Source organism: Hyaena hyaena, unplaced genomic scaffold (assembly GCF_003009895.1).
Source record: "Hyaena hyaena isolate Hyena2069 unplaced genomic scaffold, ASM300989v1 scaffold_168, whole genome shotgun sequence".
Taxonomy (NCBI): domain Eukaryota; kingdom Metazoa; phylum Chordata; class Mammalia; order Carnivora; family Hyaenidae; genus Hyaena; species Hyaena hyaena.
Genome location: NW_024080800.1, coordinates 1,327,455 through 1,352,558, shown reverse-complemented (window position 1 = coordinate 1,352,558; position 25,104 = coordinate 1,327,455). Strand labels below are relative to the sequence as shown.

The following is a 25,104-nucleotide window of genomic DNA, read 5'->3' as shown; positions in this document are numbered from 1 at the left end:
GTTAAGCCTGATTTCAAAGTTCCCCTTTATTTGTTTCAAGCCTGGGGAACTGGAAAGCTGGTCATCCATGAGGTTAAGATTAGCCATTGCAATTTCAAGAAGGTATACCCATTCCTTACAAACCTGTAAGAATTTTGTAAGACTCTCCGTGCTGGATTAAACTTGCAAAGTGCCAGGAAAGTCCTACCACCTGGTCACCGCTGAGTTAACGTAAAGAAGATGGGAGATATCCAATAGCTGAAAGAGACAAGAAAATGGCTAACAGTACAGGAAAGAATAACTGAAAGCAGATAAGGCAGAACTTCGTAAACTTTAAGAAAATCATCTTCATCGCAAACAATTAAGGCTTTGAAGCTCTGTAGAACAGCACACTGCAGTTAGCCCTGTTTCCCATTTTCTGAGGTTTTGTGTTATTTCATTAATTCAAAACTGATGAGAAGCTACTGTGATACACGCCCTGCATGCACACCAAGAATACAGAGGTGAGTAAGGTATCATACAGCTGCCAGGGCCTTAAAAGCTAGGGCACAAAGGCAGATGCACAAAAATCACACAGAGTGTGAGCGTGCAAGGAACAGTGGGAACACCAAGGAATATTGGACTCTATCTGGAAAATGTAAGGAAGATATTCTTATTCCAGGGTGAGAGAGCAATTCATATCTTTAAAACCTAAAGAAAAAATCATGAATCTTCAAATCTACAATCAATGATAAATTATGATGATAATTTAAATGATAAATTAAATGATAAAGTGAGGTCATGATGCAGATTTTCAATTAGACCTGGGGAGACTCTTAACCCTGAAGCCTGATACTTACTGGTCCTATGTTTGCTAAATATTAAATCCAATATTTAGGGCAAAGAAACAAAGTATCCTGATCTATACAGACTGACTTGGGCTGGCAGACAATTAGAAGATCGACACCTCTTTCTACCCACAATTTTTATTTGACCACAATTTTAAGAGAGGTCCATTTTTCAATTTGTGCTGTCTCAATATAGGCTGAGGAGATGAGGAAAGACATAATAAATGAGGCTAATTTTGTTCTGCCCAAAGCTGATTAGAAGAGTAAGACTAACTGCCTCTACTAGGACAACCACCCTGATAAGAAAAATGCTGAAGCTGTTGTGAAAAGCTAGGGTGATAGGCAGGAAACACTGCCCTTTTACTTCAACACAGTGAATGCCAGCAATGTATGCATGTAAATAAAATATTAGAATAAAATGGAAGAAATACCATGAGAAACAAGTAGATGTAAAAAAAATTAGCATAACAAGAAGAAATGTAGGAATAAGCTAACTTTGAATCTAACATGAATTATTGCAAACCAAGATGGAAGGATATCCTCAATGAATATAAAGTAATTCCAATTAAAGCATAAGAATTTAAAGATATCCTTTCATGTGGCACCTGGGTGGCTCGGTTGGTTAAGCATCTGACTCTTGATTTAGGCTCAGGTCATGATTTCACAAGTCTGGTTCAAGAGATGAAGTCCTCCGTCATCTCTCAGTGTGGAGCCTGCTTGGGATTCTTTCTCTCTCCCTCTCTCTCTGCTCCTCCCCAGCTCGTGCGCTCTCTCTCTCTCCCTCAAAATAAATATATAAACCTTAAAAAAAAGATATCCTTTCATGATAAAGACTCTTGATAAATACTTTAAAGAAGCCATATATGACAAGCCCAAAGCTAATATCATACTCAACAGACTCAAAGACACTGATTTAACAAGATTTTTGGCAGTTGTTACTAGCCAATGAGGCAACCCAAAATGATATAACCAGACCAGCCACCAAGGTTTCAAGCTAACTGCATTGTCCCCTGGGCAAACAAAGATTTGTGATTGGTCACTTCTTAAGGCAGCCCACCAAGTCCCTATCACAGACAGTGGTTTGCTAAAGCAATAGAGTCTAGCAGAGGAAGTCTCCAGACCATCCTTTCAGACATGGTGATGACACCAATGGATGCCAATGGAGATGCTCTCAGTAGGAAGGCTGAGGAACATTCAGACAGGTTAAGGAACCCAGTGTATGTCAAGAGAAAGGAGCCAACAGAACCATAACTCACTATTCCTGTCTATCAGGCTGGAGGATGCTGCTTCCTCCTCTATAATCCATTTCTAAATGTGGTTCAGTTATGCTCTCTTTCTTCCCTACCATCTTCCCCTCTCCGTATGGTGCCACCTTCTTATTTCTAGCCTTGGGTAAGTCTATCTTCTATCTGCTTAACCACCATTCAGCTACATTGTAACTGTAAAATGCAACACATGGCAATTGAAAGGTCTCTGGTTATGGGGCACCTGCGTGGCTCAGTTGGTTAAGCGTCTGACTCTTGGTCTTAGCTCAGGTCATGATCTCATGGTTCATGGGATGAAGCCCCACATAGGGCTCTGTGCTGACAGTGCAGAGCCTGGTTGGGATTCTCTCTCTCACTCTACCCCTCCCCTGCTTGCGCACATGCTTTCTCTCTCTCAAAATAAATAAATACACTTAAAAAATGTAAAAAAAAAAAAAAAGTCCCTAGTTAGTCACACAAGGGCCATTTCTTTATTCTCCAGTTTCTCTATTTCTCCTAATTCTCCAATTATTCAAAGACCCTGGCAAAAGAGCATAGCCACCTCTCAAATGACTGCCACTTAGGGTAAGTATAACCACAGAGATAAACATGAAACAAAAAAGATTTTATGTAGCATTTATTATTTTTTTATCTCCTAATTTTGGCTTTATTCCTCATCTCCCATTCCCATTCTTTTTTTGGAAATCCAAACTTGTTTTTTTAACAAAATTTTTAAAATCATGATTATTTTAGGGTCGTAACAAAATTTCTTTTCTTGAAAGGGGGGGAAACATCTTTTATTCTTATGTAGCATCTTCAAATATGCATGTTAATATATATTTTATAAACTATTTAAAATAAAACCCTTCATCCTTTGAGGTTATTGATATTTTCTAGTTCACTGACACATCTCCCATAATACATTAATTCCATCCATCTTCACGAATGAGGTGGGAACTATACTAAAAAATAGGATTTTAATCCCTGAGGTGCCAGTTAAAATGGACAAGGTTGCCATTGCAACACAAGATTTTTAGAAATCAGCCTTAAATAATAAGCACAAATCATGCTATCTGGATGAGAATCACCTCCATAGCATGGGGGTCATTTAGAAAATTGCATTTACTGGGTTAAGTTGGCCCTGCTATCCCTAGCTTCCATGCCATGATAATCTTCCTTTTGTAAAGGAGGAACACAAAGCAACGAAGTCTGCAGAAACTTCTGAGATCCTCAGAAATCAAGAGAAACCACAGTCCCGTTTCTCTAATCTCCACCCACATTGTTGGAGAGGGTTTTCAGCACCATTCCAAGACCTGGAAAGGTCGATGAACTGACTTGGGCTTTCTACTTCTCCATACATTTCGTCGAAAAGGTAAGATCAGTCCTCCTGTCTAGAAGATGGGCTTGTCCTGCATATCTCTGCCCCCAGGACTTCAGCAGAGCTGCTTTCAGCCCTGTGCCCACCCTCCCTGCGGACCCTGCCCCTCCCTGGCAGCTTCCCTAGGCGGGCAGGTATCCGTTCTGGCCCCTAGTAGTAGCGGTTCAGGCTCCTGGTCCCCGGAACCTCGGGCTGGCCGTTCATCCAGATCTCCCTGATGATGCGCTCCCGCTCCTCCAGCCGCTGGGCGCGCTCCAGCTCCTCCGCTGACGTGAACACGTTCTTGTTCAAAGTCCTCTCGAAGCGGCGGTGTCTCCTGATGGAGATGTCAGACGCCGTGTCCGAGCTGCCGTCCTCGCTGTCGCTGCTGTCGCTACTGCTGTCTCCATCCTGCAGGAATTTCTTCCGAGGACGCTGCCGACAGTCTGTGTGGCAAGAGATCCTCATCACCAAGGCGGCCAGGGTGAGCACCAGCCCGATGCACACACCGGAGACAAAGTACAGGGCCGCTCGCTCGGGGTTTTCTGCAGGAGGAAGCAGAGGCGTTTGAGAGATGTCGACCCCAGATGCGGAGAGCAAATAGGGCTCCCGGCCACCTTGCACACTGCTCACCACACCTAGTGGTTCCAATGGTTACAAATAGTGCCTTCCTATGTGACAAACTGCATACTATATTCAAAACAAAATTATTAACAAATATTGAATCTGGGTATAGGGTGTATGGGATTCTTTTCCTATATTCTTGCAACTTCACATTTGGAATAATTTCAAAGCCAAAAGATAGAAGAAAGAAAAGTATCATTTAGCACCTATTATAAGCACAACTGTACTTAGATGTCATTTGCTTAAGAGATGTATGTGTCTGGGGCCACCTGGGTGGCTCAGTGGGTTAAGTCTGTCTGACTCTTGATTTTCCGCTCAGGTCATGATCTTACAGTCCTGATATCCAGCAGGCTCTGCACTAGGCGTGGAGCCTGCTTAAGATTCTCTTTCTCTCTCTCCCTCTGACCCTCTCCCCCACTGGTGTGCACGCACAGTCTCTCTTTTGTTTCCCTCTCTAGAGAGAGAGATAGATGTATTGTTTAAAGCCCATTTTTGCCTGTACAGGAAAAATCTTGGCCTCTGAATTTTCTCCTCCTCCTCCTTTTCCTCCTCCACCACCACCACCACCACCACCACAAGAACAAATTTATAAATAAAACCAAGGGTAGCTGCCTCCTTTATTCTAACTATATCATCACAGCCTAGTCAACAAATGTAGTTAGCTTCCAAGATGCCCCCCGCCCCCCACTTCTTAGTATTCAGACTCTTACACAAGCCCGTCCCTTTGAAGGCTGGACCTAATGGGCTAGACCCAGTCAAAGATTTCTAACAAATAGAATATGGCAAAAGTGATGGATGAGTCTAAGATTAGGCTGTGTAAGACTGACTTCCAATGTGCGTATGCTCTCTCCCTGGCTTTCCTCACTCACTGTTATGATGGAGATAGCTGCCATGTTATGAGCTGCTCTATAGAGCAGCCCACATAGCAAGGAACTAAGAGTAGCCTCTGGCTAACTGCCTGCAAGGAACTGAACCGTGCCAGCGGCCATGCGAGTCAGCGTGGAAGTGAACCATGTCCTCCTGGTGCAGCCCTGGCCTTGAAGCTAAGCTAGTCTCAGATTCCTGACCCACAGAAATGAGAAGATAATAAACGTGTATTGTTTTAAGTTTTGAGGTAATTTGCTACACAAGAGACAACTTATATAATCACAGAATGAAAGGCCAAGTAGGTAGTTTGTAATAATCTCATCAAGTTCATTTGGAGGTGGGGGGGGGGAGAAATTTGAACTTTTCCTTGGTGAGAAAAGAAAATAATCATTCTGTTGATGTGCAGCATGTTTACTGAGCCCAATGATAATCCCTGAATGATGTGCTCAATAGGATGAATAACCTTCCCTTTCTAGGCAGCTATGAGAATATAGGCACATGCTGGGACTTGAGTCACAGGGCATGGCCAATGTGACATGACCCAAGATTGCCATCAGCAAATTAGTTTTCCATAATCTATATTCACTTGTAAGTATGAATCAAAATGCACGTTGTTTAGTGGACTTTTAAAGAATGTAAGTGAGATCATATATAATATATTTTTTTAATTTAAGACTATTTCTTAGATTTCCAGATATGTCAACAGAATTCTTTTTGACTACTGCAGTGTTCTGTAGTGTGGACATATTAAGGTTTATTTAACCATTTCCTTAATACTATCAATATGAGTGGTTTACAATTTATTACATATAATGACCAAGGCTAGAGTCAACATGATGGTGTCCTTGTACACATCTCTTTATACACATGCATAATTATTTGCATAGGTTAGTTATCTAGAAGTAGAATAACTGCATCAAAGGGCATAGGCATTTTGAAGTTTTATGCATCCTAAATTGTACCCAAAAAAGGCTCTATCAGTCTAAACACAGCATATTGAACACATGTGTTTATGATACCTCCTTCTCTCCAAAACTCCTACCAAAAAGACAGTGATGTGAATAAAATAGATATAAATTAGAGGTACAAAGAGGAGAGAAGAAAATAGAGGACACTAATAGCAGATGCAAGAGCAGTCAACAAACAATGTAAATGTGGTGAAAGGAAATGACATCAATATCATGGCAGTGTAACACATCCCTACTTTTCGTGTCTCTTGTTTTTAACAGCTAATTAAGCATCCATCCACAAACAAAAGTGTCTCTGTGGGAGTCTTGTGATCCAACAACATAGTCCAAGAAACTGGGAGGAGCCTCGCCCACCTGATCATCCCATAATAGACCACAGACAGACTTCGGTTTGGGCTGTGGAACTAACAACCCCAACCCAAACCCTTCCCAGCTGTGTTTGGGGAAAATTTTTTAAAGTGCTAACTTGGACGAAACAATTCCAGCATATCACTGAAGGAAACAAACAAACAAAGGAATTTGAAGGAACTTTTCCAGCATTGCCCCTCCCCTCCAAGTTGACACAGCACAGAATTGAACTATCCAATGGCACCACTCTCTGGGGGGAAGGGAGAGCCCAGTTACCCGAGCTGTGCTGGATGTAGCAGGGAAAACCCATTTCCCTCCAGGAACATCCAGAGTGCTAAAGTGTGACCCCCATGACCGAGGGGAGGGAAGAAACTGGGAAAGAGACAGATAAGAACATCAAAGGGCATTAAAGAGACATGGTTCATGCTGACTGCACTCAGGATGTCTGGAGAAAATCCACCCACAGGCCTCTGGGAGAACCTCAGCCAAGGATCTCTCCACCAGCTGGCAGATACTCCTCATGTCCCAAATGGTAAACCTACACTTTCCCTCACTCTAAGGTGGCTCCTTTTTGAGCTCCAAGATTGGCAGCAAAAGCAAGCTGGGTAAACTAGAGTGCTATCAGAAAATCAGACTAGGATCTGTGGGCAAGAGAGAAATCACAAGCTTGACCTGTAGCACCACCTTCTGGAAAAACAAAGAGAGGTTTCTAGTAGCCAGCCAGGTGAGCAGTAAGATCCAAAACAGACATAAAAGCTTAAAGAATTTTGCCACAAGAGGGAGCAGGAAGTGTGGAGCAGGTGTATAAATGCAAGCCAGATAAAATAGGATCAATGAGCAATATACCCCATCTGAAGGCAACTAGTGGAGAGCTGAGGAAGTGTCTTTTACTTCAAAGACAAAGCAGCAACACAAAACAACAAGGAACATGAAGAATCAAGAAACATATCATAACTAAAGGATAATAATTCTTCAATAAAGATTTCAAAGACATGAAATCTTATGATCTAGCAGATAAAGAATTCAAAGTAACTGTTCTGAGGAAACAATGAGCTACAAAGAAACACAGAAGACAATTCGATGTAATCAGGAAAAAAATACATGAACAAAATGAGAAATTTAGCAATGAGACAGAAACCTTGAAAAAGAACCAGACAGAAATTCTGGAGCTAAAGAAATCAATGATTGAAATGAAAAATGCAATACAGAGAATCTGCAGCAGAGTAGATCAAATGGAAGACAAAATAAGTGACCTCGAAGACAGTGGTTATCAAATAACTCAATCAGAGGCAAACAGAGAAAAAAAATGACAGTGAAGACAGTCTACATGACCTATGAGATTCAGTCAGATGTACAAATACTAGCATAATCAGAGTTCCAGAAGGAGAAGAAAAGAGGAAGGGGCCAGAAAGATTATTTTTACAATAATAGCTGAGGGGTGCCTGGGTGACTCAGTTGGTTGGGCATCCAACTCAAGTTTGGCTCAGGTCATGATCCCAGGGTCATGGGATCAAGCCCCACATCTAGCTCCACGCTAAGCATGGAATCTGCTTGGTATTCTCTCTCTCTCTCTCTCTCTCTCTCTCTTTTTCTTTCTCTCTGCCCCTCCCCTGCTCATGTATGCTCTCACTCTCTGTATAAAATTTTTTTAAAAATAGCTGAGAACTTCCAAAAACTGAGAAGAGACTTTGACATCCAGTTTCATGAAGCTATTAGATCACTCTATTATCTCAAAGCAAAAAGACCTCCAAGACACATTATAATGAAAGTGTGAAAAATCAAAGAAAAAGAATCCTAAACACATCTAGGGTGTTATAAATTATAAAGGAACACACATTAGGCTATTAGTGGATTTCTCAGCAGAAACTCCACAGGCCAGTAGAGAGTAGAATGACATACTCAAAGTGCTGAAAGAAAAAAATTGCCAGCCAAGACTACTCTATATGGCAAAGTTTTCCTTCCGATATGAAGGAGAAATAAAACTTTCTTAGAGAAACAAAATCTGAGGCTATCCTGCCTTACAAGAAATGCTGAAAGGAGTTCATCAAGCTGAAGTGAAAAGATACTAATTAGTGACATGAAAACATCTCGAAGTATACCACACACTGGTAAAGGTAAATATGCAGTCCAATTTTAAAAGCCCTAATTCTGTAACAGAATTGTGTATTAACCACTAAATGATAGCATATGGTTAAAGGAAAATAGTATTAAAAATAACTATAACTATTATAATCTGTTAATGAACACACAACATAAAAAGAGGTATATGGTAACATCAAAACTATAAAGAATAAAAGGGTGTATCTTTGTATGCAGCTAAGAAGCTTTCACTATTTTACCAATGACCATGATGTTAGCTATGGGTTTGTCGTACATGACCTTTATCATATTTAGTTATGTTCCTTTTATACCCAATTTGTTGAGGATTTTATCATAGAAGGGTGTTGTATTTTGCCGATGCATTTTCTACATCTATTGAAATGATCAGGGAAACAGAAGGAGGTGAAGTCACTATCTTTAAGAGATGTCTGCATTCCCATGTTTCCCAGCAGCATTATTCATAATAAGCAAGACATGGAAACAACCTAAGTGTCCATCAACAGATGAATGGATAAAGAAAATGTGTTGTGACCATAAGTACATTATGCTTATTGAGATAAGTCAGACAAAGTGAGACAAATACTGTACGTTATCACTAATATATGGAATTTAAAAAAGCCCTCATCACAAAAACAGAGGGTATAGTGGTAGTTAACAAGGACTGGAGAATGAGAGAATCAGAGCTGTGTTGTTTAAGGCTATAAATTTGCAACCACTAGATGAATAAGTCCTGGGGATTTAATACACAGCATAGTGAATTATAGACAACAATATTGTATTGCAGGATTCAAAGTTGCAAAGAAAACTTAACTGTTCTCACCACTAAAAAAGAGATAATAATTAGGAGACGTAAAACACATGGTAGCAAATGTCATGATGGTAATCACATTGCAATATATAAATATGTCAAGTCAACACCTTGTCATCTTAAATCTATACAATGTTATGTCAATTATATCTCATAAAAATTAACTGCTTGATATAGATAGATACATGTTCAGTGAAGGAGGATGAAACTGAACTCTGTCTAGTTGATATCCAGCAGACACAGAGAGGATTGACGAAGCTCTTGCCTTAAGGAGCATTCAGCAAGGAAGCAGACCCAACCATTCCAGTACCAAAGGGAAGAGCTATTCTAGAAGCATGAAAAGGGATCTCTGGAAACACAAAGGTAAGTGCAAAAGCTAACGTTCATATATGGGGATGTGAGAAGGCTTTCTAGAAAAGATACCCAAATCCATGCTTTTACCAAAATGGAGCACCATTGGGCAGTACTGCATCAATTTGAAGCCTCATCTAAGTCATTTCTGAGCCACCACTTATCTACCCTGTTGAATTGTGGTGAAGGGTAAAGGTATTACAGATGACCAGCATAAAGGGATTAGCCATGATCTTGGCAAAGATAGGCATTCAATAAGTAATAATTCACTCTATTTATTTTCTTCCTCCCTCTCTCCTGCCCTTCCTTCTGAGTTCTCTCCCTTTCCATCCATCCCTGCATACATCTAATCTGTTTTTCTCCCTCTTTCCTTTTCTCCCTTTTCTTCCCTCCTTTTCTCATCCCACCCTTTCTTCCCTGTGAAAGTATGTCACCATGTTTTTCACACCCTACCCTCACAGCCCCCCATTAGATAGGTTAACTTTGAAGATGGTTATTGAACTTTATCTTGGGAACCACTATCCTCCCCTCTCCCCAGCTTAACGAGTCCATCCTGTCCTGCTGTTCCAACCAGAAACCATACTCTTGCCTATAGCAGTCTCAGACAAGGATTCCCAGAGAAGCCCAGCAAAAGCAGTTAGAAAGGGAGAGGGAGTTTACTGGTTCCTGAGGAGGTGACTCAGGGTTGATTTTCACAGCCAATATAATTTGTTTCGGTTTTCTTCATCATGCTTCTGCAAAAATCGAAACTGTAGCTCTATCGTGGCTGTTGTTTTCTCATCTCTGCTCCAGGTCACTTCCTCTTGGCCAATGATCCACCCTGGTCTTGGCCATATCCAGACAGCTGTTAATTGCTCAGGAAGTAGAGTGGGGAGGGCTATTGTTGGTTGTTTTCCCTTAGTAAATAAAAATAAATGTATTGCTGTATCTTGCTTCCTGCAGGGTCATTGTTTTCATGAGCAGGAAGAGGCTCTATGTGGAGGTCCTGCGACTAATTTCATTTGCACCCTCAGAGGTCAGAACATGCGCAGCCAACTCTGCAGAAGAGCAGAAGCAGCCCAGGCCAGATCAGCGGGTTTTCGTGTAAGTGTAACTGGTTCTCCTGCCTAAGCTTTTCTTGTTGGCCTCAAAGCTTGCAATCCCTTGACTGGAAAGAAAAAAATTTTACCAATAGGTTTTAAAGAGAGTAATAGGGGCTTTTGTAGTATCAGGGAATAGTCAGCATAATCTCTTCTCTGAACTCTTAAGGCATTGCAAGGATTCCTCTTTATGAGAGAGATTCCGTCCTTCCCCATAGAGAAGTGAAGACTCCTACTAACACTTCTGCCCTCTCTGAAATGCTGGACAAAGCTGCCCTCTTTCTTCCATCCCTGACTTGTTCTTCCTCAGGAAGAGGGAATATTGGAGAATCCCTGCCCCACTAGGCTGGCTCTGGAGTATACTCCCTTGCTTTTGCCTCTTTTGACTTCCTTCACCACCCATCCAGGCCATAAGCACCCCCCAAAAGGGGCCTCCATTCCCTTACCTGTCATCCTAATCCACCCTCCTCAACTTTCTTCATCTGCAGCAGGAAAGACCTGCACTCCTATCACCCCAGGGCTAAGGGGAGCTCAGTAGAAGGCCCAGAACATCCTATATTCTGGCTTAACCACTGCTGTAGTGATGCGTTTCTGGCTTCTTGAGTCTAGAAGAAAGAGTGTGATTAATGAGTCCCTCCAACCTAGGCATCCCTTTATATAGTTGTATTATAATTAGTTATATAACTACTATTTTTCCCATGTAAGAGTGAGAAATTTGAGGACAGAATCCACATGATTCGCTTTGAATTTCCAGAGCATCCAGCACATTTCCTTGCCCATTGTGTGTATCTCACAAATATTTATTGAATTAGATCATGAATACACAGTTTCTAAAAGTCCAGTTAACAAATTTATTATATGTGGATAAACATGTATATAGATGTTTATAGTTGTATATATGTGTGCATACATATAAAGGTAAATGTATGTGTGTATATAACATTAAAAGAGTAGGGAGTGGAATAAAATTTCATAAAATCACCATAAGTTCACTACCTGAATATAACTACACACTGTGTAGTGTAGTGAATTTTCTTCTGTTCTTTTTTTCCTTTCATATGAATATGTACGTATTTACTTAAATTTACTTCAGAGTATTTATATAGTTTATATATTTTTATCCGCATGTTTTTTTGTTTGCTTTTAGACTTTTTAGAGCAGTTTTAGGTTCACAACAAATTTAAGAGGGAAATACAGAGATTTCCCAAATACTGTCCACCCCCACACACCTATGGCCTCTCCCATTATTAACATCCCTTCCAGAGCAGTACATTTGTTACAGATGAGGGACCAACACTGATACATCATAATCACACAATGTCCATAGTTTACATTAGGGTTCACTTTCGGTGTTGTATATTCCATGGGCTCGGACAAACGTATAATCAGAGTATTTCCTTTTCTGCTTGTTTGTTTCATGTGTTGGCTTTTAATGCATTCTCAGAAAAGGAATAATTTTTTTAAAGTATGCTTTTTAAAAAATGTTTACTTATTTTTGAGAGAGAGGGAGAGAGAGAGGGAGGGAGAGACAGAGTATGAGGTGGGGGGGAGGGACAGAAAGAGAGGGAGACACAGAATCTGAAGCAGGCTCCAGGTTCTGAGCTCTCAGCACAGAGCGCAATGCAGGGCTCAAACTCATGAACCCCACAATCATGACCTGAGTCAAAATCAGTCAGTTAACTGAGCCAGCCAGGCGCCCTATCAGAAAAGGAATCTTTGTGTTAGAAGGGATACATATTTTTATACCTCTTGGTACATATTGCCAAATGGCTTTTCAAAAGTAGTACATTAAATTTTCTTGCCATTGGCTATGAATGAAAATACTAGTTTTATCAAACCTTCTCTAGGAGGGTATATTCCAATTGTTAAAATTTGTTCAAATATTATAGGTCAATAAAAGGTTACTTTGTTCCACAAAAATTTACTGTTAATTTATAGTACCTTCCAGGCTAAAGACACAAAGGTTCTCACCTCTCACAGGATTTCCAGAACAAAGGGGAATAACACAAAACAGAAACTATGGTGCTTTCTACAAGCTCCAAATTTGTGACTGTCAATTGAGTTATGGTGAGTTAGGTCCCCTCACCATTAAGAGACAACCTTTCTCAAGCTAGTCTCATAGGAAAAGTGATTCAAATTCTGGTGAACTACTACATAGTCCACGCCACTGTACTTATAGTCACATATTCAAAGAATATTAGTTAAATGAAAAAGTAAGTGATCCCCCAAAACTTCCGCATTGAAAAAACTTATTGTTTAGTTAAAAGACAAGTGCCAAAATTATGAAAAATGTTTGAAATATGTAACAGAGACAAAGGGCTAGTTTATAAACAGCATCTAGAAAGAAGAGCATTAAGAAAAGAAGACCAACCAATAAAGAAAATGGACAAAAGATATGAACAGTTCACAGAAAAAGAAATACAAATGGCCCTTCAGTATTTGAAAGGATGCTCACCTAGAGCAGGGATTGGCACACTATGGCTCAGAAGCCAAACTTGACCACCATCTGTTTCATTATTGGCACACAGCTGATGCCACTTCATCTATGTTTTATCTATGTCTGCTTTCATGCTAACAACACAGGAATTGAATAGTTAGAACAGAGACTGCATGGCCCACAAAGCCAAAAATATTTATCTGACCCTTTACAGAAAAGGTTTGCTGACCTGTGACCTAGAGAAACAGAAATTAAATGATATTTAGGTATTATTTTTCATTTATCAGACTGTCAAAAATCCAACAGTTGGAAAATACTGTCGCAGGATCTTCTTATGCATTTTAAAAAGAGTAAATTGGTAAAACTCCTTTAAAATTTTTTTAAATCTTTATTTATTTTTGAGAGAAAGAGACAGAGTGCGAGAGGGGGAGGAACAGAGAGAAAGGGAAATACAGAATCTGAGTCACTCAGGTGCCCCTGGTAAAACTCCTTCTTAAGTGGCACTTTGATAATATTTACCTTAATTAATAACTTATACACACTTTGATCCAACAATTCCACGTTGGGGAACTTATTCTACAAATGCACTTGAACATGTATATATATATTTATTTAATCATTTATTTATTGCAACTCTGTTGCCCTGTTTGAAAAGATCTGAACCACTCCCACTGGCCATCAGCAGAGGACTGGTTAAATTATGGTTTCATCTGTACATAAGAATAGTATATAGTTGTCTAAAAGAATAAGGAAGCTCTCTATACACTGCTATAACACATATTTATGATACGTTGCTTGCTGAAAAAAACAGAGTACAAAACCATATGTATGATATGCTACCTGTGTATAAGAGGGGAGAGAATGAGACTGTATGTTCATATTTCCTTGCTTGTGCACAAAGAACCCTGGAAGGATGCAGAGAAGGCTGATGATGGGTCAGACTTGAGGAATGGATGGAGAGGTAGTAAGACTTCTCATTATTTGTCTTTTTATATTGTTTGATCATTGAGCCATGTTGATTCACTAATTTGTTGAGCATCTAATAGGTGCCTGACACTGTTCTAGAGGCTGAGGAAAGAATGAAAAATTCTAGTGTTCCTGGGAGCTTGTAGTCTATTAGGAGAGATATTAAATAAATAAGATAAATGGTTATATATTAGATTGTAATAAGGTGATAAGGGAAGAAAACATTAAAAATAGGAAGGAGGGTAGGGAATATCAGATGTGTGCTGGAGGGGAGCAGGCAGGTGGAGTGACCAGAGGGAATCTAACTGAGAAGGTGACTTTTAAGGAAGAAACTGAACGAAATGGAAGAGTGAGCAGGAGAATGTATTATCAATTCAAAACATTAAATTAAATAGCAATCATTCCATTTAATCTTTCTAACAACCCTATTAGAAGTTATTCATGAGTTTATTACTATTAATGAGATTTTTATCCTCATCATAAATTATTATATTGATCCCAAGAGGTTGCCTGCACAGAGTTGAAACAAGAAATGTTAACTCCTCCAATCCAAGTGCTGAGATAGAGTGAAACAAAACATGTGTGAGGAGCACATGGATAGGCACCTAAGCCAGGTAGGGGAGCAAAGAGAATAGATAAGCAGACCCTGAAGACTGCAAGGGAGCTAGCCAGTCTGGGACTGAAGGGCAGAATTCTTGGAAAAGGAAATGACTGCAAAAGCCAAAGAGGTGAGAAAAGGCTCAGCAAGTGGTTTAGAATAATTGGAATCAGGTGTTTGTCAGGGAGGTCTACAATTAAATGATGGCACAGAAAAGTTAAGTTCAGGCACTAAAAGCCCCGGTAAGCCACATAAGACACTGCGAGTTGGAGAACTCACACTGCCCCAAATCTCTTCTCCCTTACTTGCCTCTGGAACATGTCTTCTCAACCTCAGCACTACTGACCTCTTGGACCAGTTAATGCATTGTTGTGGGGGTTGTCTTGTGCATCGTAGGATGTTTCTCCACTGACAGATGCCAGCAGTAGCCCCACCCAACCCCAGATGTGACAACCAAAAGTGTGTCCAGACATTTCCTGAAGTCCCCTGTAGGGCAAAATCATGCCTGGTTATGAATCACCGGTCCAAAGGTTGAAAAAGCTTTGTCATTTTTTTCAGCTAGATGGTCCTGTAACAAAGTTTTGGCCAATGAAATATGAGAAGAGATCTACTGGAACATCCTTCCTTTTTTCGACCATCTTGAACCAGGGCAAGAATGACAGCAGCCTTTTTGCAGCCATAAAAGAAAGAACATGAGAAGCACAGAGATGTTGGTCCCTACATCTTTGAGCCAATGGACCACTACCTCCAAACTTCTCATGAAGGTAAGATAACTGTTATATGTTTAGGCCACCAAGTTGAGGTTTTCTATTATTTGCAATTGAAAACAATCCTAACTATTAAAACATGAAAAAGTACTTGGACTTACTTCATCCCAGAGATAATGAGTAAAGTAGTCTAAAAAATAAAAAGAATTACATCATCACATCTACAGTTCAGAAGATTATTTTGCTATAAAACACAGTCTATGAAGCAAGATTGCAGGCAGGCAGACCATGGAAAATGCCATTATAAGCAAGATAAGCAAAAACTGAGTGGGACTTGGATTAATTTAATGATGGTGGGAATAAAATAAGGGGACACATATGAGAAACATTGAGAGGCAAAATGGATCGACCCTAAGCAGTTGTATATGGGCAGTGAATAAGGTACATCAAAGACTAGAAATCATATTTCTGTTGTAAGTGATGCCCTGGATGGTACAGAAAAGAAAGAACAATTTAAAACAAAGGGCAATATTCCATTGCAGGCCAGGTTGAATTTGAAATACTTATGGAACACCCAACTGGTAATGTTCAGGGCGTTTTGATACATAGGTCTAGAAGTCAGAAAAGTATAAGGGAGTAGTAATTTTTAAAATATATGTATGATATAATTCTAAATCTTAAATTCCAATAAAATAACATTATTTATGACAAAAGTGATATAAATGAAGTATAGAATACTTAAACATACAGCTAAGCAAAAGAAAATTAAAAATACACAAATACACTCATAAAATCCCAGCATCCAGATATAATTTGCAGTAAAATGTAGTTACATTACATTACATATACATGTGAATATACAAATATAAATGGGATTATACTACGTATACTATACGGTAACAGGCTTTATTCACTCAATAGCACATTTTTCTGCTTCAATTAATATTCACCCATTTTCTGATTTTTTACTATTATAAACAGTTCTGAGATCAATTCTTCTCATAGTAAAATTTTTGCTCATGTCCCTAGTTATGTCTTTAGGATAAATTCCTAGCTGTGGAACTGCTGGCTAAATGATATATGTATTTCTAAGGCTTTTGATAGATGTTCCAAAATCATTGTCTAGAGAGGTTGTAGTAATTGACAGTTCTATAACACTATGTGTAAGTACTTATTTCCCCACACTCTCTCCAAAACAGAAATTATATACATAATCACTCAAGCCTTTGAGAATTTTATAAATTAAAAATATTAACCTCATTGTTTTTATTTTGCATTTGTTCAATTGCTAGAACACATGCTGTGTGTGTTTTATCAGCTATTTGTATTGTTTCTTTGGCAAACTGCTGATTTGTGTTCTTTGTCTACTATTCTTTGAGACACTGATCTTTTATTGATTTGTAAATACTCTTTATATATTATAAACTTTAGCCCTTCTTCATTAATGCTGCATTTTTTCCTCTTTGTTTGCATTTGCCATTTAATCATAGGTTACATTTTGATAAATAGGTATTTAAAATTACTAGAACTTCCAGGGTTTGAAATGGCTATTGTGAAGAATGGAAACAAGATAGTGCTTCAGTCTCAGCTGAAGTTTGATACCATGGATTTCCAATGGCCTCAATCTACAGCAGCATTTGGTTACTTCAGCACAGAGAGAGAAAGGGGAGAAAGTAAGTTTGCTTAGCGTTAGTGTTTTGCCTGTTGTTTTAATCAGAGGCTGGACAGAGAATAAAGGAGTCATGTGCATTAGCAAATATATTGCTGAAACAATAGACCACATGGACAATATAAGAGTCAACTGATGTTCTGGAAGAAATTAGGAGGGATCAGGGGCCCATGTGTAGTTGAAGACCAGATGCAGCTGAATGAGAACATGGGAGAGCTACAAGATTAGGACATTTTTTATAATTTTCTTCTAACATACTTTTCATTATTGCCTCCAATTCATTTGTTTTATTTTCTTCTTTTAAAACAATTATTTTTGTATCTGTTATATTCACCTTCATATTTTAAATTTTCTTAATTCTTTTTTTTTTTTTAATAGGGATTGTTCCCCCAGCACACTCAGAATTAATTTTCAGCCATGAAGTCTATTTACTAGATAGAGCACATTTTATTTTGGCCACTTTACTTTCTATTTCCTTGCATTCTCTTTTAATTTCAGCCCATATTTATTTAAAAGAGGCATTATCTTACTGTCTCTCAATCAATATTTAATTCCAGAATATGTGGTTGGAAGGAGGAAGGTTGGAGGTGAGAGAAAAGCGGGGCCATGCACTCCTTCAGCCCTAGAAAGATCACAAGACACACAGTAAACACCAGACCATTCAATGAGTTACCTTGTTCAATGGTCACAGCTCAGGGTCATGCTGGCCAAAATGGAAAACCGCCAGGTACCTCCTGTGCCAAGCACAGCTTCAAAGTCCAGTAGCCTGTATTTTCTCACCCGAGATACTTTCTTGAAACAGCTGGTTTGCAAGTGCTTTGGAGGCCTTGGAACCTCCAGGGCCTCCCTGCCACCACCCACTTCATTTTGGCTTTGTCTTCACTATAGACTTGAGAGGATCATCATTCTATTGCTTATGAAACACAATACCAGAGTTTCAAACATCTCTTTTCCAATTCCAGTGCCCTTGCTCCCCAGTACAGCCTTGAAGAAAGAGCAAAACTGAGATTCCTCTGCTGTGTGGTGCTCTTGGAAGGAGGCTGTGGGCGTGAGACTTCCTTAGGGAGGTGAGGGGCTGACTGACGACCCAGGCCTTTACTGACCCCGGATGGGAGAACCCTGGCCTTGGGGCACGTGCAGGCTATGTGCTGCATCTTGTCAACACTGAGAAGTCCTCCTTTCTAAAATTAGGTTGCATGTCATCCAAGATCCTCCCTCAAAGAGAAACCATGAGCTTCCTCTATCCTCAGCCCTGGCTCAGATTTGCCGCTGTAGGGGCGCCTGGGTGGCTCAGTTGGTTAAGCGTCCGACTTCGGCTCTGGTCATGATCTCACAGCTTGTGGGTTCAAGCCCTGTTTGGGCTCTGTGCTGACAGCTAGCTCAGAGCCTGAAGTCTGCTTCAGATTCTGTCTCTCTCTCTCTCTCTCTCTCTGACCCTTCCCTGCTCACCCTGTCTCTCTCTTTCTCTCAGAAATAAAATAAAAAACATTAATAAAAAGTTAAAAAAAAAAAAAAAGATTTGCCGCTCTAAAGAGAAATGTCAGGTTTTACCTCTGAACTCTGAGGTCATCGCCTATCAACCCTGGCCAGAGAACCAGAAGGCAGAATTGGTCCTCTGATTAGAGAAATTCTAATCAGATCCTCAGACCCTTCCTTTTTATACAACATCCTGAGACAACAGGCAAAACAAAACACAGCAAAAGCAAACTATCAAAAAATAAAATTCAAGCGGCAGAAAATTCGTCTGGTCACTCAAACCATTGAGCATTTTCATATGTCTTTTAAAATTTCACCTTGATCGAGGTATATTTTCATGGATTTTTAAATGGCTTCTCTTAAATGAATAGCATCTATTCTCAAGAAAGTGGCTTGAGGAGACAGTAAGCTATCTTCCTGAGTACGGCTGAATCAAGGAAGGGGCAAATAACAGACTCTCAGACTTACATGCTTCATGTCTTCATGTGTCTGAGGAGGTTATTGGATACCTCATACAGCCCCACAAACATACACCCCCTCCACACACACACATTCACACACACACACACACACACACACACACACACACACACACACCTGGGTGGGGCTGAGAACCACTGCACAGAAATAAGCAGGCTGAGAATACTCCATAAGCCTCTCTCACCTGGAGTCAAGTGCATAATGACAAGAATAGCCTCAAGCTACTTTATTCACTCACCTGAGCCCCAAGGAAGCCAAATACTTTTAGCAAGATAAAACTCTGAGAGCCCACCCCCTACCACAAAACCATCTGCCAAATTAGAGAATATCAAGCTTAACCTTCAAACCAGAAGATCTTTCATCTCAAAATTCAGCACAGCAGAATCCCTCCGCTTTGACCGTATTAGCATTTCTCTCCTGAGTATAAGGCCACTGATGGCCACTCAGAAGATACCCTCAGCCCTCAGCCCTGGCCCAGCCAGACCGGACAGCTACCTGAGACAAAGGAATAGGCCGCTAGGATGTTGCTGAGCAAAGCCATGTCCACGCACTCGGCAATCACCAGCGCTGTGCTACGGCGGAAGGGCAGCCTCGACGTGGCATCCAGAGGGAAGCCTCCTGGAAATGCTTCAGCTGGATCGAGGTGGCACCTCCCTCGCTTCTCTTCTGTTTGGAAACACAAATTAAGTGATGAGAACACATTCTGCTCTTCTGAGGCTGTGTTCCAGGTAGCCTGGGCTCAACAGCAAAGACCCAGTCCCCTCAACGCCAGCCAGACTTCCCAGTCAGGGATCTGGGGTCTTGTCCTCTTTGACTCTGTGAGCTTCTTGGCTTTCAGTGAAGCAGAAACTCCTTACATTTCTGTTTGTTCTGGACTTTCCCCGTTCCCTTCCCCATCTCCTCCCCAGTTCCCTTTTAATACTTCCCCCTCACCTTCCCTACAGCTTTTTATTGCATTGTGTCTGGCTTGCCTTGGAAGCACAGCCCATCATTAGTTCAAACGCTCATTGTAACCCCAAGCGGCAGCCCACTCCTTGCCTGGCTCTGCTTTCTCCTGCACTGACAATCTTTGTGTACTTTGATCAGTTTGGCTCATCCTGCAGGTCACCAAATGTGTGTCTTTGGCAATGGGTCAGAGTTGGCTGTCCCAGAACTGCCAAAATGTTTCCAGTTCTAAAACGCCCACAAGAACTTGGGAGCTTAAGCCCACTCCCTGCCCCTAGTTCCTTGACTCCACCTGTGACCAGGAAAGGACCAAGCAAACACACATGCTGCCAACCAGCAGAACGGTCCCACCAGGGTTTAGAACAGGGACTTAGGATCTCAGTGCTAAGTGGCTCAGCCTCGGGCTGATGGAGCACATTCTCTCCGCAGCTGCTGCTGCTGCAGCTCAGACTTGGCATTCTCATCACCCAGTTCACTCAGCAAAGCACTCGCTGAGATAAAGGGAGAAAGAAGTGGCAAAGACCCCGACAACTATTCATTGCTAGGAGTTGTCTCTAGGCCGAGGGCGGGGAACTGAGTCACAGTGGAGGGATGTCAGCTTGGGGAAAGCTGACTCCAGTCTTTGGAGAATAAACGGGTTCTCAGGTGGGTCATGGCCTCAGTAACGTGGACCACACAACAGGGCCTGGGGAGCTGTAATTCCACAGGTGGATGGAATGGGTCACAACAGAGAAGACAACTCACATTCTGGTGGATTCCAGTGGGCTCAGGGAAACCAAAGCAAGGAAAGAAAGATCAATGTACAGGTAAGACAGAAATAACCACAAGGTTGTTGGAGCAGCCCAAGGCCCAAGAGTGGCAGGATGCGGAGCTGTAGCTTCAGGGGCTGGCTCTGAGAGGGACCGGCTACTGCTGAGGGACCCTGCACCTCTGAGCCAGAGCCCTGGACCTTAGTCAATAGCCACTGGAGTTCTTGAAAGGGCACAACTATATGATACAAGTGAATAGCTGGAATCACCACTCTGAGTTCAGAGACTGTTCTGCAGATCTGAGGACTTGAGGACCCAAGAAGAGAGTGAAGTCACTGGGAAATGTCTGAGTATGTAGTGATGCAAGACTATTTCAGATCCATTCCTTCCTATCGTTCCCCACTAATTCTACCATAGCACAAATCTCACTGTTTCATTTCTGAGAGTTTTACTCCACCTAATCCTGCCAACACCTTCTTCCTGCCCAATCTAGTGCACACTCTCACCAACTGGGCCATCTTTATATAAAGTACAAACCTAATCACTTCACTCCACAGCCCAAACCTTCAGCTAATCTCCATTAAACTTCTTAGCACAATACACAGACACTTCCACAATATCGGACTCCTACCCTAGCTCCTAATTCATCTCCTCCTCAGTCTACACCCACACTCACATACACTGAAATGTAGACATGCCTAATGCTCCAACATTACCAGTTTACTTTTAGTTCTCCAAACATAACAAGCTCTTCTGCCTTTTCATGCATTTGATCATGCTTTTCCTTTTGCCTAAAATGCCCCCTCCTCCCCTTATCTGTCTGGTAAATTTTCCTTTAAAAGAGAATTCAAAAGTCCTCTAGAAGTCTCAAAATCCCAATGACTTTTTTTTTTTTTTCAGAAATAGAAAAATCCATACCAAAGTCATGGAATCTCAAGTAGCCAAAAGAATCTGGAAAAAGAACTGCATTGGAAGTCTCATACTTCCTGATTTCAAAATTTATTACAAAGCTACAATAATCAAAATAATGTGGGACTGAAATAAAGACAGACATCTGGACCAATGGAATAGCCTACAGAGCTCAGAAATAAGACTTTACATATATGGTCAGATGATTTTCAACAGGGATGCCAAGACCATTCAATGAGGAAAGAACAGTCTTTTCAACAAATGGTGTTGAGAAAACTGAGTATCCACATGCAAAAGAATAAAGTTCAAACCTTACCTTATACCACATTAAAAATTTAACTAGAAATGGGTCAAAGACCTAAATGGAAGAACTAAAATTATAAAACTTTTAAGAGAATACATAGGAGAAAAGTTTTATGACATTGGATTTGACAATGATTTCTTATATAAATGCTGAAAGCACAGGCAACAAAAGTTAAAAGAGATAAATTGGGCTCCATCAACACTTAAAACTTCTGTGCATCAATGGGCACAATCAGCAAAGTGCAAAGTAACCCACAAAATGGGAGAAAATATTTTCAAATAATATATCTGATTTGGGGGGTAATATGCAGATAATATAAATAAACCCTAGAAACTCAACAACAAAAAATCAAACAACCTGATTAAAAAATAGGCAAATGATCTGAATAGATATTTCTCGAAAGAAGATACACAAATGATCAATAAGCTCATGAAAAGATGACCAACATCACTAATCACTAGGGAAATGCAAATCAAAACTACAATAAGATACCACCTCACACCCATTAGGATGGCTAGTATAGGAGGAAAGGAGGGAGGGAGGGAGGGAGGGAGGAATGAAGGGAGGAAGGAAGGAAGGAAGGAAGGAAGGAAGGAAGGAAGGAAGGAAGGAAGATGAATGGATAAACAAAATATGGTATATACATACAATGTATATTATAGACTTAAAAGGAAGGAGATTCTGACACATACTACAACATGGATGAACCCCGAGGATATTATGCTAAGTGCAATAAATCAGTCACAACTGTAATGAGCCAGAATTCTGTAGCATTTCACATATATGAAATAACTAAAGTAGTTATATTCACAGAGACAGAAAGTAGAATGGTGGCTCTCAGTAGTTAGGGAAAGGGAAAAATTAGAAGTTACTGTTTAGTGGGCACAGGGTACAAAGTTTCAGTTTTGCAAGATGAAAAGTATTCTGGATATGGATGATTGCACAACTATGCAAATGCACGTAATGCCATTGAACTTTAAGTTTAAAATGTTAAGCTGGTAAATTTTGTGTTATACATATTTTACCACAATTTCAAAATAATAGTAATAAGGTGTTAACGAGGTACAACAGTGAATTCTGAAAGTTACTCGATTTAAAGAATCCTGTATTCAAATTTTGGTTTTAAGTTAACAGGAATGGTAGCAGAATTATTTTATGCTATTAAAATTGAAGTCAATTAAATTCTAATTTATATCATATTATGAATATAGTTCATATGAATATGAAGATGTAATTTCACTTATTAAAAATTGGATAGTAAATAATTATAATCTATCACATTTAGAGATTCAGAGGAAAAATATATTACATCATTACAGTCAAGAACATGTTTGTATAAAATTCAATAAATTTATACAATGCTTGATTTGCCTCCCTTCCTCTCCCCCACTATTTTTCCCCTTCTTCTCCCCATGGTCCTCTGTTAAGTTCCTCCTAATCCTCCTATATGTGCAAACATATGGTATCTGTCCTTCTCTGCCTGACTTATTTCGCTCAGCATAACACCCTCAAGGTCCCTTCATGTTGCTACACATGGCCAGATTCCATTCTTTCTCATTGCCATGCAGTATTCCATTGTACAGATAAACCACATCTTCTTGATCCATTCGTCAGTTGGTGGGCACTTAGGTTCTTTCCATGTTTTGGCTATTGTGGAGAGTGCTACTATGAACATTGGGATCCATGTGCCCCTATGCATCAGCACTCCTGTATCCCTTGGGTAAATTCCTGCAGTGCTACTGCTGGGTCATAGCGGAGTTCTATTGTTAAGTTTTTGAGGAACCTCCACACTGTTTTCCAGATGGGCATAGAGAGCACTTGTGTGGATGATCACTGGGTATTATACGGAAACCAACTTTACAATAAACTATTTTAAAAATATATATTCATGCTTGAGGGAAAAAAATATAAAAGGTCCACTACAGTAAAGCTCCTAATCACTCAGACCCTTTTCTTTGGCTACCAAAGTCTCCAAATATTCTTCTAATATTGCATCTGTGATATTATAATTGGAATGATAAGTTTACAGGTTTTCTTCTAGACTGAAAAGGCATCTGATGTATCCTTGTTACCTAAGCATATAGCATGGTGCCTGATGAAAGGAGTCTCGCAGTAAATTCTGGCTGGCTGAAAATCAAAAAAAGCATTTAGGCATGAGTTTTGTGTGCATATGTTTCTGAAGGTATTTCTAAGCCACCAGGATACCAGGGCTGACTGGCGCTGAGTGGGATGCCAAACAGAGAGAGTACTTTCTCAGCAGCATGAGAGGATCACGTGCAAAATGGAGGCACAGAAATTCTTCCTACAAGCCTCCTCGTGCCCCAGGCACCAATGGAGAGGGCTGCAGGAGCTGGAGACAAGAGGAAGATGGATGAAAAAGGCAGGCCAAGGGTAAGGAAAGACAACTTCTGGGTGGCCCATCCAAAAGAGCAATCGGAAGATCCCCCATCATCCTTGTGCCACAAATCAGCCTAAAGCAGGAGTCAGTGCATCTTTACTGTAAGGGCCAGAGAGTATTTCAGGCTTCAAGGACCATAGAGACTCTGTTTCAACTACTCAACTTTGCCATTATGGTATGAAAGCCACCACAGACAATACGTAAATGAACAAGTGTGGCTGTCTTCCAATAGAACTTTGTTTGCAAAAATAGGTGGTAGACCCAACTTGGTCCATGGGCCATAATTTGCAGACCTCTGGTCTAGAGTCTTACTACTTAAAGTATGGTTCAAGGATGAGCAGCATTGTTGGATCTCATAATCTTGGACACCACCCAAGACCTTTGGAATCGAATTCTAATTTTATAAAATGCCCAGTAGAGTTTGCACAGTGCTCTACCTGACCTCTGTGATCCCCTTCAACCTGAACACTAGGATACTATTAGCAGCACAAGCCCAGGAGACACTTAGTGCCTCCTTTATAAATCTGATGCAGGATACAAGGGTGAGTTCTCACTGGCCTTGCCACACAGGCAGTTCTCCAGGTGGTCATAGGGCACTTTAGTGAGGGCACTGAGACAGAGGGCAGAACTTGGCAGAGGAGATTCTGCTCAAGACAGCTGCCAATGAGACAGGTTCTGCAGAAGTTAGAGAAGTGATGAACCCTAGAGCCAAACTCTATACCAAACCCTTCTCCCTGACCTTCCCTTAACAGCGATGGAACAGTCCAGGTAGCTCTGGACACCTCCCACTGGAGATCTGCCTTATCATTAAAACTTTTCTGCATCTCCTACTGTGATGGTTAATTTTATTAATCAACCTGACTGGCTATGGGATGCCCAGATTAAACATTATTTCTAGGTGTGTCTGTGAAGGT

At 40.5% G+C, this 25,104-nt stretch overlaps 1 protein-coding gene across 5 annotated transcripts in view; it reads right to left on the bottom strand.

Annotated features, from left to right (window-relative positions):
* Positions 1 to 2,672: 2,672 nt before the first annotated feature.
* Positions 2,673 to 25,104, bottom strand: part of EVA1A (eva-1 homolog A, regulator of programmed cell death) — a 46,766-nt gene continuing 24,334 nt past the window's right edge. For 4 of the 5 annotated variants that reach the window (XM_039240096.1, XM_039240095.1, XM_039240094.1 and 1 more), the window contains 2 exons: positions 19,381 to 19,551; positions 2,673 to 3,952 (listed from right to left, as the gene is read on the bottom strand). In XM_039240096.1, coding sequence (XP_039096027.1) covers positions 3,579 to 3,952; positions 19,381 to 19,426 — 420 coding nt within the window. In that variant the 5' untranslated portion in view covers positions 19,427 to 19,551 and the 3' untranslated portion in view covers positions 2,673 to 3,578. The remainder of the gene's footprint in view (positions 3,953 to 19,380; positions 19,552 to 25,104) is intronic. The other variant, XM_039240098.1, reaches the window with a different exon arrangement.